The sequence below is a fragment of the Telmatherina bonti genome (genome assembly GCF_933228915.1).
Source record: "Telmatherina bonti genome assembly, chromosome: 14".
Taxonomy (NCBI): domain Eukaryota; kingdom Metazoa; phylum Chordata; class Actinopteri; order Atheriniformes; family Telmatherinidae; genus Telmatherina; species Telmatherina bonti.
The window spans coordinates 4,330,773-4,348,200 of record NC_136612.1 but is presented as its reverse complement, the minus strand read 5'-3'; the positions used below and the strand labels follow the sequence as shown (position 1 = coordinate 4,348,200).

At 46.5% G+C, this 17,428-nt stretch overlaps 1 protein-coding gene across 1 annotated transcript in view; it reads left to right on the top strand.

Moving 5' to 3' along the window:
* The window catches only part of LOC306765239 (chaperone Ric-8A-like), a gene marked incomplete at both ends in the record, with an annotated part of 103,402 nt that overhangs the window by 2,667 nt on the left and 83,307 nt on the right, over window positions 1-17,428 (top strand). The window contains 7 exons of the mRNA XM_079252641.1: window positions 5,591-5,680; window positions 6,132-6,661; window positions 7,799-7,934; window positions 8,915-9,103; window positions 16,368-16,462; window positions 16,546-16,696; window positions 16,776-16,871. Of these exons, the coding sequence (XP_079108767.1) occupies window positions 5,591-5,680; window positions 6,132-6,661; window positions 7,799-7,934; window positions 8,915-9,103; window positions 16,368-16,462; window positions 16,546-16,696; window positions 16,776-16,871 (1,287 nt within the window). The remainder of the gene's footprint in view (window positions 1-5,590; window positions 5,681-6,131; window positions 6,662-7,798; window positions 7,935-8,914; window positions 9,104-16,367; window positions 16,463-16,545; window positions 16,697-16,775; window positions 16,872-17,428) is intronic.

The following is a 17,428-nucleotide window of genomic DNA, read 5'->3' as shown; positions in this document are numbered from 1 at the left end:
CTCCAGACTTGTCCTCAGACAGACAGACAGACGTCAACCTGGAGAATCCATTCTTTTCTTCAGTATTTAACAGCTGCTCAGAAAAGCTGAATAATTCACCAATGTAGCCAATCCCAGACCAGGACTGGGCAGATCCTGCATCCTGCAGAACCTGAAGGCCTTTCCAGTCTGAGCAGATTGGGTCTTACCGGGAGCAGACCTTAACCTGGTGTTACCAAAACCTTCTGGACTGCCTTAGCGGGAGCAGACCTTAACCTGGTTCTACCAAAACCTTCTGGACTGCCTTAGCGGGAGCAGACCTTAACCTGGTGTTACCAAAACCTTCTGGACTGCCTTAGCGGGAGCAGACTTTAACCTGGTGTTACCAAAACCTTCTGGACTGCCTTAGCGGGAGCAGACCTGAACCTGGTGTTACCAAAACCTTCTGGACTGCCTTAGCGGGAGCAGACCTGAACCTGGTGTTACCAAAACCTTCTGGACTGCCTTAGCAGGAGCAGACCTTAACCTGGTGTTACCAAAACCTTCTGGACTGCCTTAGCGGGAGCAGACCTTAACCTGGTTCTACCAAAACCTTCTGGACTGCCATAGCGGGAGCAGACCTTAACCTGGTTCTACCAAAACCTTCTGGACTGCCTTAGCGGGAGCAGACCTTAACCTGGTTCTACCAAAACCTTCTGGACTGCCTTAGCGGGAGCAGACCTTAACCTGGTGTTACCAAAACCTTCTGGACTGCCTTAGCGGGAGCAGACCTTAACCTGGTTCTACCAAGACCTTCTGGACTGCCTTAGCGGGAGCAGACCTTAACCTGGTTCTACCAAGACCTTCTGGACTGCCTTAGCGGGAGCAGACCTGAACCTGGTTCTACCAAGACCTTCTGGACTGCCTTAGCGGGAGCAGACTTTAACCTGGTTCTACCAAGACCTTCTGGACTGCCTTAGCGGGAGCAGACTTTAACCTGGTTCTACCAAGACCTTCTGGACTGCCTTAGCGGGAGCAGACCTGAACCTGGTGTTACCAAAACCTTCTGGACTGCCTTAGCGGGAGCAGACTTTAACCTGGTTCTACCAAGACCTTCTGGACTGCCTTAGCGGGAGCAGACTTTAACCTGGTTCTACCAAGACCTTCTGGACTGCCTTAGCGGGAGCAGACCTGAACCTGGTGTTACCAAAACCTTCTGGACTGCCTTAGCGGGAGCAGACTTTAACCTGGTGTTACCAAAACCTTCTGGACTGCCTTAGCGGGAGCAGACCTGAACCTGGTTCTACCAAAACCTTCTGGACTGCCTTAGCGGGAGCAGACCTGAACCTGGTGTTACCAAAACCTTCTGGACTGCCTTAGCGGGAGCAGACCCTAACCTGGTTCTACCAAAACCTTCTGGACTGCCTTAGCGGGAGCAGACCTGAACCTGGTTCTACCAAAACCTTCTGGACTGCCTTAGCGGGAGCAGACCTTAACCTGGTGTTACCAAAACCTTCTGGACTTCCTCCATGACAGTTTTCATGCTTTGGGCTGATACATCATCAGAACGCATCATCATCTGTGGTGTCTGACCGGGTGATTTAGGTGGCCCTGCCAAGGAGGGTCAGGCCTCAGCAGAAATTTGTTTTTTTTAGGGGAGCATACTTTTCTTTATCCTTCATTCTATCTGCCTCAGGCTGAACCTTGGTCCTGAGGTAGGGTAAGCAGATGTAAGTTGGTGATAAAAAGGAGACTGTGCTAGAGGGCCATTCCAGTTAGTAAAACTACAATAAAGATCTTCATTCATTTAAAAAAAAAAAAAAAATTATGGGTAAAATTCTCACCTTAAATCCTTGAAAAACCCGGCAGAATTCAGTCCATCTTCAGAGTGGAGAAAATCTTTTTCTATTTTAACGTTTTACAACAACGGAAGCTACTCGTGTTTCTTTGCAAACTCCATTCATCCATCCATCTTCTGCTGCTTATCCGGGGTCGGGTCGCGGGGGCAGCAGCCTAAGCAGGGAAGCCCAGACTTCCCTCTCCCCAGCCACATTTGCCAACTCTGCGGGGGGATCCCGAGGCGTTCCCAGGCCAGCCGAGAGATATAATCCCTCCAGCGTGTCCTGGGTCTTCCCCGGGGTCTCCTCCCAGAGGGACGTGCCTGGAACACCTCACCAGGGAGGTCCAGGAGGCATCCTGACCAGATGCCCGAGCCACCTCAACTGGTTCCTCTCGATGCGAAGGAGCAGCGGCTCTACTCTGATCTCCTCCCGGATGACCGAGCCCCTCACCCTATCTCTAAGGGAGAGCCCGGCCACCCTGCGGAGGAAACTCATTTCAGCCGCCTGTATACGAGATCTCCTTCTTTCGGTCACGACCCACAGCTCATGACCATAGGTGAGGGTAGGAACATAGATCGACTGGTAAATCGAGAGCTTCACCTTCTGTCTCAGCTCCTTCTTCACCACGACAGACCGGCGCAGAGTCCGCATTACTGCAGACGCCGCACCGATCCGTCTGTCGATCTCACGCTCCATCCTTCCCTCACTCGTGAACAAGACCCCGAGATATTTAAACTCCTCCACTTGAGGCAGGACCTGACCCCCGACCTGGAGAGGGCAATCCACCCTATTCCGGCTGAGGACCATGGTCTCAGATTTGGAGGTGCTGATTCTCATCCCAGCCGCTTCACACTCGGCCGCGAATCGCTCAAGTGAGAGCTGGAGATCACGACCAGATGAAGCCAACAGGACCACGTCATCCGCAAAAAGCAGGGACCAAATCCTGAGGCCACCAAGTCAGATCCCCTCAACACCTCGGCTGCGCCTAGAAATTCTGTCCATATAAGTTATGAACAGAATCGGTGATAAAGGGCAGCCTTGGCGGAGTCCAACCCTCACCGGAAACGGATCCGACTTACAACCGGCAATGTGGACCATGCTCTGACACCTGTCGTACAGGGACCGGACAGCTCATACAAGGGGGTCCGGTACCCCATACTCCCGGAGTACCCCCCACAGGAGCCCCCAGGTGACACGGTCGAACGCCTTCTCCAGGTCCACAAAGCACATGCCCCCTCCAGGACCCCAAAGAGGGTATAGAGCTGGTCCACTGTTCCGCGACCAGGACGAAAACCACACTGCTCCTCCTCAATCCGGGATTCGACTATCCGGCGGACCCTCCTCCAGGACCCCTGAATAGACCTTACCAGGGAGGCTGAGGAGTGTGATTCCCCTGTAATTGGAACACACCCTCCGGTTCCCCTTCTTAAAAAGGGGGACCACCACCCCAGTCTGCCAATCCAGCAGCACTGTCCCTGATGTCCACGCGATGCTGCAGAGGCGTGTCAGCCAGGACAGCCCCACAGCATCCAGAGCCTTAAGGAACTCCGGGCGGATCTCATCCACCCCCGGGGCCTTGCCGCCAAGGAGCTTTTTGACCACCTCAGCGACTTCAGCCCCAGAGATAGGAGAGTCCACCCCTGAGTCCCCCAGCTCTGCTCCCTCATGGGAAGACGTGTTGGTAGGATTGAGGAGGTCTTGGAAGTATTCCTTCCACCGACCCACAACGTCCCGAGTTGAGGTCAGCAGCTCCCCACCTCCACTGTACACAGTATTGATGGAGCACTGCTTCCCCCTCCTGAGCCGCCGGATGGTGGACCAGAATCTCCTCGAAGCCGTCCGGAAGTCTTTCTCCATGGCCTCGCCAAACTCCTCCCATGCCCGAGTTTTTGCCTCGGCAACGGCCGAAGCCACATGCCGCTTAGCCCGCCGGTACCCATCAGCTGCCTCCAGAGTCCCACAGGCCAAGAAGGCCCGATAGGACTCCTTCTTCAGCTTGACGGCATCCCTCACTGCTGGTGTCCACCAACGAGTCCTGGGATTACCGCCACGACAGGCACCAACGACCTTGCAGCCACAGCTCCGGCCGGCCGCCTCAGCAATAGAGGCACGGAACACAGCCCATTCGGACTCAATGTCCCCCGCCTCACTCGGGACATGGTTGAAGCTCTGCTGAAGGTGGGAGTTGAAGCTCGCTCTGACAGGGGACTCAGCCAGACGTTCCCAGCAGACCCTCACAACACGTTTGGGCCTGCCAGATCTGACCGGCTTCCTCCCCCACCATCTGAGCCAACTCACCATCAGGTGGTGATCAGTTGAAGCTCCGCCCCCCTCTTCCCGAGTGTCCAAGGCATGTGGCCGCAGGTCCGACGATACGACTACAAAATCGATCATCGAACTGCGGCCCAGGGAGTCCTGATGCCAGGTGTACATATGGACACTCTTATGTTGGAACATGGTGTTCGTTATAGACAATCCATGACGAGCACAGAAGTCCAATAACAAAACACCATTTGGGTTCAGAGGGGGGGGACCATGCCTCCCAATCACTCCCCTCCAGGTCTCACTGTCATTGCCCACGTGAGCATTGAAGTCCCCCAGCAGAACAATGGAGTCCCCAGAAGGAGCACCCTCCAGCACTCCCTCCAAGGACTCCAGAAAGGGTGGGTACTCTGAACTGCTGTTCGGTGCATAAGCACAGACAACAGTCAGGACCCGTCCCCCCTACCCTTTCATCCACCGGGGTAAACCCCAACGTGCAGGCACCAAGCTGGGGGCTGATGAGAATGCCCACACCTGCTCGGCGCCTCTCACCATGAGCAACTCCAGAGTGGAAGAAGGTCCAGCCCCTCTCGAGGGTTCTGGTTCCAGAGCCCAAGCCATGCGTCGAGGTGAGTCCAACTATATCTAGTCGGAACCGCTCAACCTCGCGCACAAGCTCAGGCTCCTTCCCCACCAGAGAGGTGACGTTCCACGTCCCTAGAGCCAGCTTCTGCAGCCGGGGATCGGACCGCCAGGGTCCCCGCCCCTTGCTGCCGCCCAGCTCACATTGCACCCGACCCCTACGGCTCCTCCCGCAGATGGTGAGCCCACGGGAGGTGGGGCCCATGTAACCCTTTCGGGCTGAGCCCGACCGGGCCCGATGGGTAAAGGCCCGGCCACCAGACGCTCGCTCTCGTACCCCGCCTCCAGGCCTGGCTCCAGAGGGGGGCCCTGGTAACCCGCGTCCGGGCAAGGGAACATTCATGCCCAGGTTAGTCGTCATCATAGGGGTCTGTGAGCCGTGCTTGCAAACTGAAAAGGGCTTTTCATCCTGTAACCCATCTCAGAAAATTAGAATATCATGAAGAAGTTAAATAATTTTCATGACTCATTTCAGAATGTGAAACCCATATATCACATAGATCCATTACACACAGAGTGAAACATTTCAAACATTTATTTCTTGACATTTTGATGATCGTGGCTTATAGATGATAAAAACACAAACCGCAGCGTCTCAGAAAATTAAGATATTACATAAGATTGATGAAAAAAAGGCTCCTGTGCACCTTTCTCGGGTTAAATCTTTGTGACTAACATCCAGTTTTAATGTTTTTCTAGAGGTATAGCCTCATTGTTTGTTACATTGTTTGGATTTACAACATTGTTTGGATTACATGAGTCAGAAAACAGAAAAAGCTGAATTGTCTGGTAATAATCTTCTGATGAAAAAAAGGTGAAGCAGATGTTAAATTTCTAAAACACATCTTTGGATTCACTCTTGCTAATTCCATTTCTTTATTGATCAGTTCAAGAGAAACAAGATAAGGGACTACAATCCTGATTCTGACTCCGATGTCGGCTCTGACGACGAGAAACCAGATCTTCTTCTTCGACAGGTCGGCCAGTCCATCTATTCTGTTGTCATTCTACTGCTGGAAGGTTTTAATATCATCGTCAACATCCATGAACCTCTTTGTGATTAGAGCCTCCTGAAGAGGAGCCAGCATTAGATACACGAAGGAAAGATGATCGTTGCAGCCATCAGACATTAAAGGAATATTTTAATAACTACATGCTCGTACTACTTTCTTCATTCCTGGGATTACGTCAGTTACTTCAGGGACTACTTTATTAATTCCTATTACCACTGTCATTCCTAGATTAATTGATTTGTTATCTTCTGGTTTATCTGCTCCTAATATGTTTATTTTTAGGAGGAGACAAGATTTACATTTTCTACTTCCTGGCATCAGATAAAAAGACATTAAGATTGAGATTACCGTGTTTATGAATCATGTTTTTCACTCTTGCATCACTGAACATCTTCTTGGCTGAACATCTCTGCAGGATCTGGCTGCAGCCTTGCTGTGCTTCATCAGTGGTCAGCTACAACCAGCAGTTTTACGGGTCTGCCTGCATACGCTGCGCATCCTCTCCCGTGACCGAAGGGCCCTGGGCCCCATGGTTACCGATAGTGCCCTGTGTACCTTAGCACATCTCGGAGGCATCGAACTACTGCAGACATGCACGAAGCAAGATAGGGAAAAGGCTGAAGATAGGTTGGTCAGAAAACAGACCAATACGAAGGCAGCAGGTGAGTGTGAGGCAGTCACGGGTTCACCAGTCAGCTTGGTGGTCTCAGTGTCTGTACCTACCACCACCACCACCAGCAGCAGTACTGGTGATTACTGTTACAGCTGGAAAGGTAATGGAGGGCAGGTAGTGCTTGCTCCTGGGAAGAAAGACACCCGGGAAGAGGACAGTGAGGAGGAAGAGAAGGAAGATGATGAAGAGGTGTGCAGGAAGGAAGCCATCAAAGTCCTGTGCAACATCATCTACAACAGCACCCAAGCACAAGAGAGGGCCAGCACGCTCAGGTGAACATTTCTTTAAATCAGCTGCAATGTCCATGAAAAAAGATTCTCAGTATTGAAGCATAAAACTCTGCCAGGTGTTTGGGATCCCCAAGTCACACCTCTAATATCATCATCAGAGTCTCAGGGACAGCAGTGTGTAAGTTTGATGGTCATGTGACCCTCCAGCTGGTCTACGGAGGTTTTCCAGCGTTTCTTTACAATCCAGACACAACATGTAGTGTTTATTCAGAGACTCTAGATGGTAAATCCACCATTATTTATCACATCTTCATCACCATCACTACCATGTTGCTAAGAGACCTCTATTTCCACCTGGACATGATGATGAAGACACTTCCTGTCAGACTTTCCACCAATCAGAGAGCCTTAACTGACGGTAACGTCCAATCAGGAGCAGCCAAAGATCAACAAGTGATGAGAAAAGCAGGAACATAATGATCCTCTATGGCTGGAATAAAGCCAAGAAGACGTTTGGGATGCAGCTGAGGTGGAGGTGCTGCAGTGAGGACAGCAGGTAGATAGTAGCAGGAAGACGTGGAAACATGGAAACAGTGTGTGTGTGTGTGTTTCAGACATGAGAGAATGATGTGCAGATGAGAGAAGGCCTGGTCACTGCTGATCTATGTGTGTTATTTCTACAAATTTCTGGTTGCTCTTTATGTTGCTTTATATATTCAAACATTCATTTAACATCATTTTAGCCTCAGAATCTGACAGCTGAGGCTGAAAACATCCCGTCTGCATGGAAATGTCATGTCTGAATGGAAACATCACGTTTCCATGGAAACATCATGTCTGCATGCTGACTGGATTTAAAGCTTAGTTTATCCTAATTATTTAAAATCAAACAGATGTGCAGAAAACATATGTTGTTTTTAGAGGGTTAATGAAACCCTAAATGAAACAGAAATAAGTTTTTAATTAGTTTATTTTTAAACAGAGTTTGTAAATAAGCCATGATGAGATTTTAAATCAGTTCATCACAGGATGGAGGGATTCTTTCATCCCTTTATCCCTCCAGTTATATCTGCATGATATTTGTTCTGTTATAAGAAAGAGACTGGCTATCACTGATGCTTAGCTGCTGCTTGGCAACCCCTGGCCTGACTTCCCATCTCATTCCTGTTTCCATGGAAGGCTTCTGCAAGGCTTGTGGGAGAGTCTAAAGGAGGACATCTGGAGTAGGGCACCACCTCGTGGCCAGTTTTACAAACTGCGGCTGCTGTTCTTACTGACAGCTCTGCGACCAGAACTCAGACTACAGCTGCAGCAGGTAAATGTTCTTCAGTCTAACTCCAGATCCACCATCTTTACTCTTCTCAAGATCATCATCAACCAGTTTCCAGGTAGAAACCATCAAGGATCATGAAAAAACATTCTAGCATGTCCTTGTAATATTCCATATTTCTCTATTTCTATAAGCTTTAAGTAATTCTTCAGTGCCTTCAAGTTACCTTGAATTAAATGTACTCATTACCTGCTGATTAGATGTTTACTGATTATTTTTTCCGTCTCTCTTAAATCAGACACTATGTCTCAATAGGATTACCTGCGTACATAAAGTTTAAATAATTATAATAAAACTAATTACACAACCCCAGATATAAGGTCTCTGTGTGGACTCTTCTTTCAACATCTGTCTGTAAACATCTGGGAAGTGAGGAGACCAGTTTTAGGGGACGAATGATCTGGTCTGGTGCAGGATTCTAGCTGCTCAACAGTCCCGGACCTTGTTGCTGCATTTCTGCTTCCATGATGCTCCAGATGTTTTCTACTGGTAGAAGCTCTGGACTGCAAGTAGACCAGTTCTCCAGGGAAGTCATGTTGTTCTGATGGATTCAGGATGTGGACTTGCTGAAATTTGTAAGATTTTCCATGTCCCAAGCATACACAGATTTCTGGTGAAATTCTATACTGTAGATGGAGGATCTTCAAACTTTGAGGCACATTTTTCTGAACATTTAGATCCTTTTTGTCTCCGATTGGTAAAGCTCAGTCCATCTGAGAGACTACGTCTCTGACATATGACCTAAGATTCTGGAAATCATTACTTTGGTTTTTATTTACGTCTTTGACGGCATCATAAATACTTTAGAATTGGGGGAATATTTCTCTATGATCACTGTAACAACAGGAGTAATCACACCTGTATTGATCTGACCACACAGAATGGTCTGATATTGGTCTGATACTGGCACTCTGATATCTGTGTGCATCTTCTCCAGAGCTTTGTGGGTTTCTTTGTCCCATCAGGAGCATGGAGTGTCGGTGTTGACCAAAGCTTTGGAGCAGTACCTGGCTGTGAGGTGGGGGGAGGGATACGAGGTCATTATTGATTCCACAGCCCCTCCCATTCCCAAAGAGAAGTCCCAAGACATCATCGAGATTCTAAAGACGCTTTTCAATATCGCTCACAAGTTCCACCGGAAGGAACCAGATGAGGTGAGAACACACGTCTGAAATCAATCAGTTGAAAATCAGGTCTGGCACCTGAATCACGGTGAGCTGCACAGCAGTTGAAGGCAGGGACCCTGGCAGTGGGATTCCCAGCTGCAGAAGCTAGTATTTGAGACGGGAACACCACATCTCTGGCAGGGATGGAGCCTGACCTGATGAGTAAGGTTGAGCAGTTTCAGCAGATATAGTTAGACTCACCTCAACACCTGGTTTGGGCTTTGGTACCAGTGTCTTTAAGAAAGGCTGGACCTTCTTGCCCTATGTCAACAGATTCTGTCCATAACTTTTATGGACAGAATATGTAGGCACAGCTGAGTGTGAAGCGTCTGGGAGAAGGATCAGCACCTCCAAATATGAATCCACGGTCCTTAGCTGGAAAAGAGTTGAGTGTCCTCCAGGGTCTTGTTCACAAGTGAGGGAAGGATGGAGCATGACATTGACAGGTGGATTGGTGCAGCACCTGCAGTAATGTGGACTATGCACTTGTCTGTTAGGATGAGGAAGGAGCTCAGCAAGAAAGTAAAGTTCTCAATTTACCAATCGATCTAGCTTCCTACCCTCACCTATGGTCCCTCGCTGTGGGTAGTGACCAAAGGAACAAGATTGTGAATACAAGTGGCATAAATAAGTTTCCTCTGCTGGTGGCTGGGCTTAAGTTCTGTTTTGAATTGCTTAGCTATTCTGCTTTTAGAAGAGTAAGATGAGGTGGCTTGGCTATCTGGACTCATCCTCCTCGGAGTAGGTTGTTGGGTCTTCAACTGGTGCTTGCTGTCCTTGTGCCAGCCTTTGCTGTCCCCTGGGTAGGAGGCTGTAGGAAGGAGGGGTGGGAAGTGAATCTATGCGTATATGTGGGTGTTTGTGTGTGTCCACAGGATTGGAGAGTTTTGGGGTTGTGTGTATAGGATAGAGGGAGTATTTCTGGAGGCAAATAGGTAGATAGAAGGGGTATTTGGGGGGTCGGGTGATGGGATGGAAGGTAGGCATGGTAAAACAACATGGCCTCATGGATTGTGTGTTGGGCCAAGTCCTGTAAGGCTTCCCATAATTTTCTCTCAGCTCCTGTCAGAGTGAATAATGGACACCTGTCCTCTTCTGGTTAGAAAGCGGCAGAGAACAGTTATGCATGAACTTGTATCCAGAGGACTTGCAACTTCAAGGTGGACTACTGTTTGTTAATCATGTGAAGATCACACCTTATCTCTTCATTCTTGCATGAACCCTTCTGACTTCAAATGGCCTAAAATAGTCCCCTGGTAGCAGTCAGGGGACTTTTCTGTTCACCTACCTTAACATTCAAGTTTCTCATGTGTTACAGTCAGAGACAGTCGGTATTACCGAGCTTTGGGATTAGAATCCTGCCATAATCTGGAACTGGAAAAAAAAAAGTTTTGAAACCTGGAAAGTTGAGTTTTAAAATGTTAAAATCTTCTGCAAACAGTTTGCATGTGAGTTCTGGGTGCAACACTGCTTTTTGTTTTTAGACAGTTACGAACCTCAAATTTAAACTTGTTTTTTGGAGTTTCATCCACTCTGCTGCGAGTTTTTGCATTGAAGAGAATATTTTTTAAAACATTGCTTTAGTCACAAAAGCCCAATTATGTTGCACATAATTAATTTACAACAGCAGTTAAAAGGTAAAACGTTGCAGGAGATGAATACTTTTTATAGACACTGTATTCAAATGGCTTCAAGTTAAAGGGGGACCAGCCTGATGGAGGTCTGGACAGAGCTAATGAGCTGAAGATATTCTTCAACAGGTTCAGTTCACCCCCTACCTCCAGCCCAACAGACCACACACCCTCCATAAGCCCACTGCTTTCCTGTCACGCCTCCAATCTGTCACCCTGCAGCTCAGTCATGGACCAGAACACAGCTTCATCTCCCTCCACATCAGGACATCCTGAGACCTCCACCTTGTTTGTCTCCTGCAATCAGGTTAAGAAGCAACTTGAGAAACTGAACCAGAACAAGGCTGCAGGTCCAGATGGTGTCAGTCCCAGAGTTCTCAAGACCTGCTCAGAACAACTATGTCCGATTCTCCAGCACCTTTTCAACACCAGTCTGAGACAAAATAGAGTCCCAGTGCTGTGGAAAACCTCCTGCCTTGTTCCAGTGCCTAAAAAAACACAACCAGCTGAACCAAGTGACTACAGACCAGTTGCCCTGACATCTCACATCATGAAAGTCCTGGAGAGACTCTTACTGGCTCACCTCAACAAGCAAGTAAACACCTTTCAGGACCCATTCCAGTTTGCATATCGTATTGGACTTGGGGTTGAAGATGCCATCATATACCTGCTCCAGAGAGCACACTCTCATCTGGACCATTCAGGCAGCACTCTGAGGGTCATGTTCTTTCATTTCTCAGTGCTTTTAATACCATTCAGCCTGCTTTGTTATGTGAGAAGCTCCATAAATTCCAGGTGGATACCTCCACAACCACCTGGATCTATGACTACCTCACAAACAGACCCCAGTTTGTGAGACTGAAAGGTTGTGTGTCTGAGATGGAGGTCAGCAGCACTGGTGCACCACAAGGAACTGTACTCTGGCCATTCCTCTTCACTCTGTACACCTCAGACTTCCAGTCCAACTCTGAGTCCTGTCATCTGCAGAAATACTCTGATGACTCTGCAGTTGTGGGGTGTATCAGGGATGGACAAGAAGCAGAGTACAGAGAACTGGTCAGTCAGTTTGTTAAATGGTGCGGTGACAATCATCTCATATTAAATAGCAGCAAAACAAAAGAGATGATTGTTGACTTCAGGAGGAAGAAGAATAAACAAAGCACTGTTTCCATCCTGGGAGAGGAGGTGGAGGTGGTGGAGGAATACAAGTATCTTGGAGTTCAGCTGGACAACAAACTGGACTGGAAATGCAACACTGACTACATCTACAAGAAAGGTCAGAGCAGACTGTACTTCTTAAGGAAGCTGAGATGGTTTAACGTCTGCACCAAGATGTTGCATATCTTCTATAAGTCTGTTGTGGAGAGTGCAGTCAGCTTTGCAGCATCTGCTGGGGTAGTAGCATCAGAACCAGAGACTTGAAGAGAATCAACAAACTGATCCAGAAAGCTGCTTCTGTGCTTGGAGTAACTCTGGAGCCGCTGGTGCTGATTGTCCAAAGAAGAATGCTGCACAAGCTGATGAAGATGATGGAGGATTCTTCACACCCTCTCCACAACACAGTGATGAAACAACAAAGTGTGTTCAGTGAGAGGCTTCTTCAGGTCCGATGTAAGACTGAAAGATACAGAAGATCATTCCTGCCAGCAGCCATCAGCCTCCGGAACAAGACCTCCTCTAGTTATTATTATTATATACTACTATATTTCCCTTTGGGGATTAATAAAGTATTTTTCATTTCATTTTTCATTTTCATTTCATTCATTCATGCCATCTTTGTCTTCTTCATAGTCGACATGAACTCTTACTTTTTGGGTTCTGATTCTGCTATCTTTGTTTCTGGCTCTAAGTGCACTTTGTGAGCTTTAAAGCAACCTTCTTCTATTTTAATCTATTTTCTTTTCTTTAAAGCTGGGATAGGTCATGTTGGGGAGCTAGAAAGATGTGAAAGTGGCGCCCTGTCTTGGCTCCTCCCCCTCTGGTTCTGCTCTTTGCCTGATCCAAGGCTTTTTTCTTACCTCCGCCAAGGAGGTTGTGTTTTTATGGGCGTTTATCTGTTTACGGTCAAGATAACTCCAAAAGTTCTGGATGGATTTTAAATAAATTTTCAGGACTTGTTGGAAATGTGAAAATAAAGAAGTGATTTAATTTTGGTGGTGATCCGGATCACCGTTTGGATCCAGCAACTTTTTAAAGGCCTTGGCGGAGGTTTGTGCTCTCCGAGTTTTTTTCTAGTTTGCAGCTTTTTCCACCAATGATTTTCTCTTTCTTGGCTGTTTAGCAGGAGGGGGCGAATAAACCGAGCTGGGTCTCAGTCATGAAAAAGTTTATGAAATATAAGAAATGAACAACTTCAGTTCAGTCCTAATGTTTGGATTGGTCAGAGTTTTTACAGATTTACAGTAATACAGAATGTATAGACTATTATCAGGACAAGGAACCACTTCACCCAGAGGAACATGTCTCTGAGGAACTTTACCTACTAGGAGGCTTTTAGAAGGCTGCGGATGCAAGCAGCTCTTCTCTTCCTGTCTTGAGTTTCTAGCAAACAGAACTTAAACAGGACCTGCATGATGAGTCACTGTCTACCAAGCTAGTTGTCCTGGATCTGAGTGAGTGCATGATTTTGTCTGAGAAGCGGTAATTAGGTTTCACATCATCGTTGTTATCGTTTTGGTATCCTGTTATGGAGATATGTAGTCTTGTCATGCGTTGTTGTGGTTTCCTGGTTTATTTTGTGGTTTTCCTCCATTGGGTATTTTATTTAGCTTCCTGTTTTCCTTTCATTTGTTCACCGGGTTTCATTTAGTTCATTCAGTGCACGTGTCTTGTTGTGTTCACTGTACATATGCCACTTGGTTGCCAGTTCACTGCTGTTTAGTTGTCTAGGTATCTTTCCTGTAGTCATTCCTCTGGTTTTCCTTTGTCGTTCCTGTTGGCCTGTGTATATTACACATCATTACTCACATCCTGCCTGTCTCCTCTTACCTGCATTTGGGTTCCTGTTCCCCAAAGGGGGTCCCAGAAGGGACGCTTCTCCTCTGCGTCTGGTTCCCAAGGGGGTCCCTGGTCAGGACACTCCTCTGTAAAGAGATCACTCCTCCTCCATCCCTGGTTCCTGTTCCCAAGGGAGATGCTCCTTCTCTGATGCCAGGGTTCGTCTCTGGGCGGGTCTTGCTTGACCCTCCAGAGACTGGGCTCCAGTCATTGCACTGTCCTCCAGTAGGAGTTTGTTTCCTATCATCTCTGGTAGCATCTGGTAGCTGTCCCTTTTTGGAGGGGGAAGTACCTTTGTATATCAAGCATCCTTACCTGCCTCCTGTCTAACCTGCATTTGGGTCCACAGCTCCACCACCACAATCTTTAACATTTCCATTTTTTTCTCAACATCTGATGGACCCAACTCGGTTTCTTGAAGAAAGTCTTTGAATTCCTTTAAATTTAGGCACAAACCAGTTACACTGATTTTATTCATGAAGAAGTGCTTCTATTTCTCATTTGTGAGTAAGTTGAGACAAGTTGAGACAACTAGTAGTAGAAGTAGTAGAGGCACTGACTATAAAGACCCTCTTCTAGTTGTAGTGACCAAGCGTGTAGTTGATGTGTGCTTAAAAAAAAATGACTAGAAGCCTGTGGCTTGTTTCTGTGTTCTTTACCCAAGTCCTTTTTTAACATTACAGGCAAAGTGGAAAAAAAATTATCAACATAAATAAAAGTTCTCCTTATGAGTAAATGGTCAAAGCATGGTCAAAGAAAAGTGTGCTTTCTGGGCTCCACAGCAATGTGGCTAACAAGAGAAACCTGAGCTTTGTGGATGGCTTGTTAAACCAGTCAGAGGCTCTTAGAACAACCCTAATTGTAATCAGTTAAGCTTGTTGAAGTCCCAATACCTTCTCAGAGTTAACTAAATGAATATTTTACCAACATTAACTGTATGGCTCTAATGATGGTAATGAGCTTTTTCTGGTTTTGTGTTGCATAAATACCTGCTCATGCACCCATCTCATTTTCCCCTGTGGATATTGTGTGAAATGCTGATATGTGTGTATGCAGCCATAACTTTTACTATTTTTCTAAACTTGTGGATTTTTAACAAAAAATTGACAAAATTTGTCCAGAGACAACAGTTGAAAATTAGCTGTACAGCTAACACTGACACATTTACAGAAATATTCATTATTCTGTAATATCCCTGTTTAAAAAAAAAGGTGGAACCAAGCGGCAACCTCCGGCGGTTAAAAGTGAAGCCGATGCCAAAGTGCATAAAACTGCAGTTCCCCCTTCATCCACTAGGGGCTGCAAAATAGAGCAAATCCCCATAGACTCCCATGTTAAAAAGACCAACTTCACAGCAGGAATAAACATGTTTACAGCAGAAATAAACATGTTTACAGCTGATATAAACATGTTTACAGCTGATATAAACATGTTTACAGCAGAAATAAACATGTTTACAGCAGAAATAAACATGTTTACAGCTGATATAAACATGTTTACAGCAGAAATAAACATGTTTACAGCAGCAATAAACATGTTTACAACTGATATAAACATGTTTACAGCAGAAATAAACATGTTTACAGCAGGAATAAACATGTTTACAGCAGAAATAAACATGTTTACAGCAGAAATAAACATGTTTACAGCAGATATAAACATGTTTACAGCAGAAATAAACATGTTTACAGTAGGAATAAACATGTTTACAGCAGATATAAACATGTTTACAGCAGATATAAACATGTTTACAGCAGGAATAAACATGTTTACAGCAGATATAAACATGTTTACAGCAGAAATAAACATGTTTACAGCAGATATAAACATGTTTACAGCAGAAATAAACATGTTTACAGCAGGAATAAACATGTTTACAGCAGATATAAACATGTTTACAGCAGGAATAAACATGTTTACAGCAGATATAAACATGTTTACAGCAGATATAAACATGTTTACAGCAGAAATAAACATGTTTACAGCCTGGTACAAAAACATTTTAGATTTAATAACTCAGGTTTACCTTCTTGGCAACTGTTTGGGGAGTGAATGTTTTTTCTAACTCATGTCAGGCATATCCTGCTGATTGACAGGTACCCAATCTCCTGCTGCAAGAAGGAGGAATGTAGAACAACTTATTCTTTAGCCCAGTTACCTCTGTTAGCTGGGTATCTCCTGATAGCTCCAGGCTTGCTTGGATAGCTCTTAGCTTAAGGCATGTCAGAGTTTGATTGATGTCAATCATACCCCCCCCTCCACACACACACACACACACACACACACACACACTCCCAACCCCCCTCTCAGCTCCACCTCTTTGACCTATTTTGTATTTTCGGGGAGAGACGACGTGCATAATGCTGGGAAGATGGTGATGGTAGGGACCGCCCACCGAGCTTCTCTTCAGCTCTTTAGAAACCTCCGGGTGATGTCACGGAGGCTCTGCCCATCTTTTATACACAGTCTTTGGGTGGAACATGGAGAACCTGATACTTTCTGTAGAACCTCATTACCTGCATTACAGCAGTGATGTCATTCTTATGTTTGTTAGCAGGGGAAAGAAGAAGCTACATCAGACCCACCATCTACCGTGATCCAACTGCACTGCTGTGTGTTTACAGGAAGAGGCTGCTCTGTACCGCTATCTAGTTGCTGTTCTGCGCTGCTGCCTGCTGCTGTCATGTGATGGAGAAGACACCCTGGAGGAACTTCAGGGGTTAGAGAGTTTCTTCACAGAAGCATTGGATGAAGTCAGCAGCTCAGATAGTATTGCTAACGTTACGGTGTTGTTTTCCTCAGACACACAGTAAACATCCTGTCAGCGCTGCCGTTGCCATGTCTGGACATTCTGCTGGCTCTTCCTGTGGACAAGGCCAGCCATCAGAGTGAAGGAATCAACATGGACTGTGTCCACGCCATGCTGCAGCTGATGGAGAGACGTCTGAACAAGGCAAGTCTAATGATGTGTCTGATGTTACTACCTGACAGAATCTGCTCTGAAGTATTTAATCTGAACTTCACGTTTTCAGGGTCAGAAGCTGAAGGCAAAACTTACACCTATTCTGAATTTATTAACCGAAAGCTCCCGGGTGCACAGGGAGACGCGTCACTACCTCCGGCAAAAGGTAAATGTTTTTCCTTTACCGTCAGAAAGCTCACGTTCATCTTCTACAGGGCTTAGTTCAGTTCAGTCCTGGGAAAGTCTGGGGTCCATCACAGTCAGGCGTCCGACGGGTATGTCTGGACAGGTGCATCCCGAACAGAGACACCTGGACATCATTTCACATATCACAACGTAACCATTCTACACCATTCCCATCAGTTCACATTTCCCATAATATAACATTCCACATCATTTCACATCATGTCCCATCATTTCACATCATGTCCCATCATTCCACATCATGTCCCATCATGTCCCATCATGTCCCATCATTCCACATCATTTCACATCATGTCCCATCATGTCCCATCATGTCCCATCATTCCACATCATGTCCCATCATGTCCCATCATTCCACATCATGTCCCATCATGTCCCATCATTCCACATCATGTCCCATCATGTCCCATCATTTCACATCATGTCCCATCATTCCACATCATGTCCCATCATGTCCCATCATTCCACATCATGTCCCATCATGTCCCATCATTTCACATCATGTCCCATCATTCCACA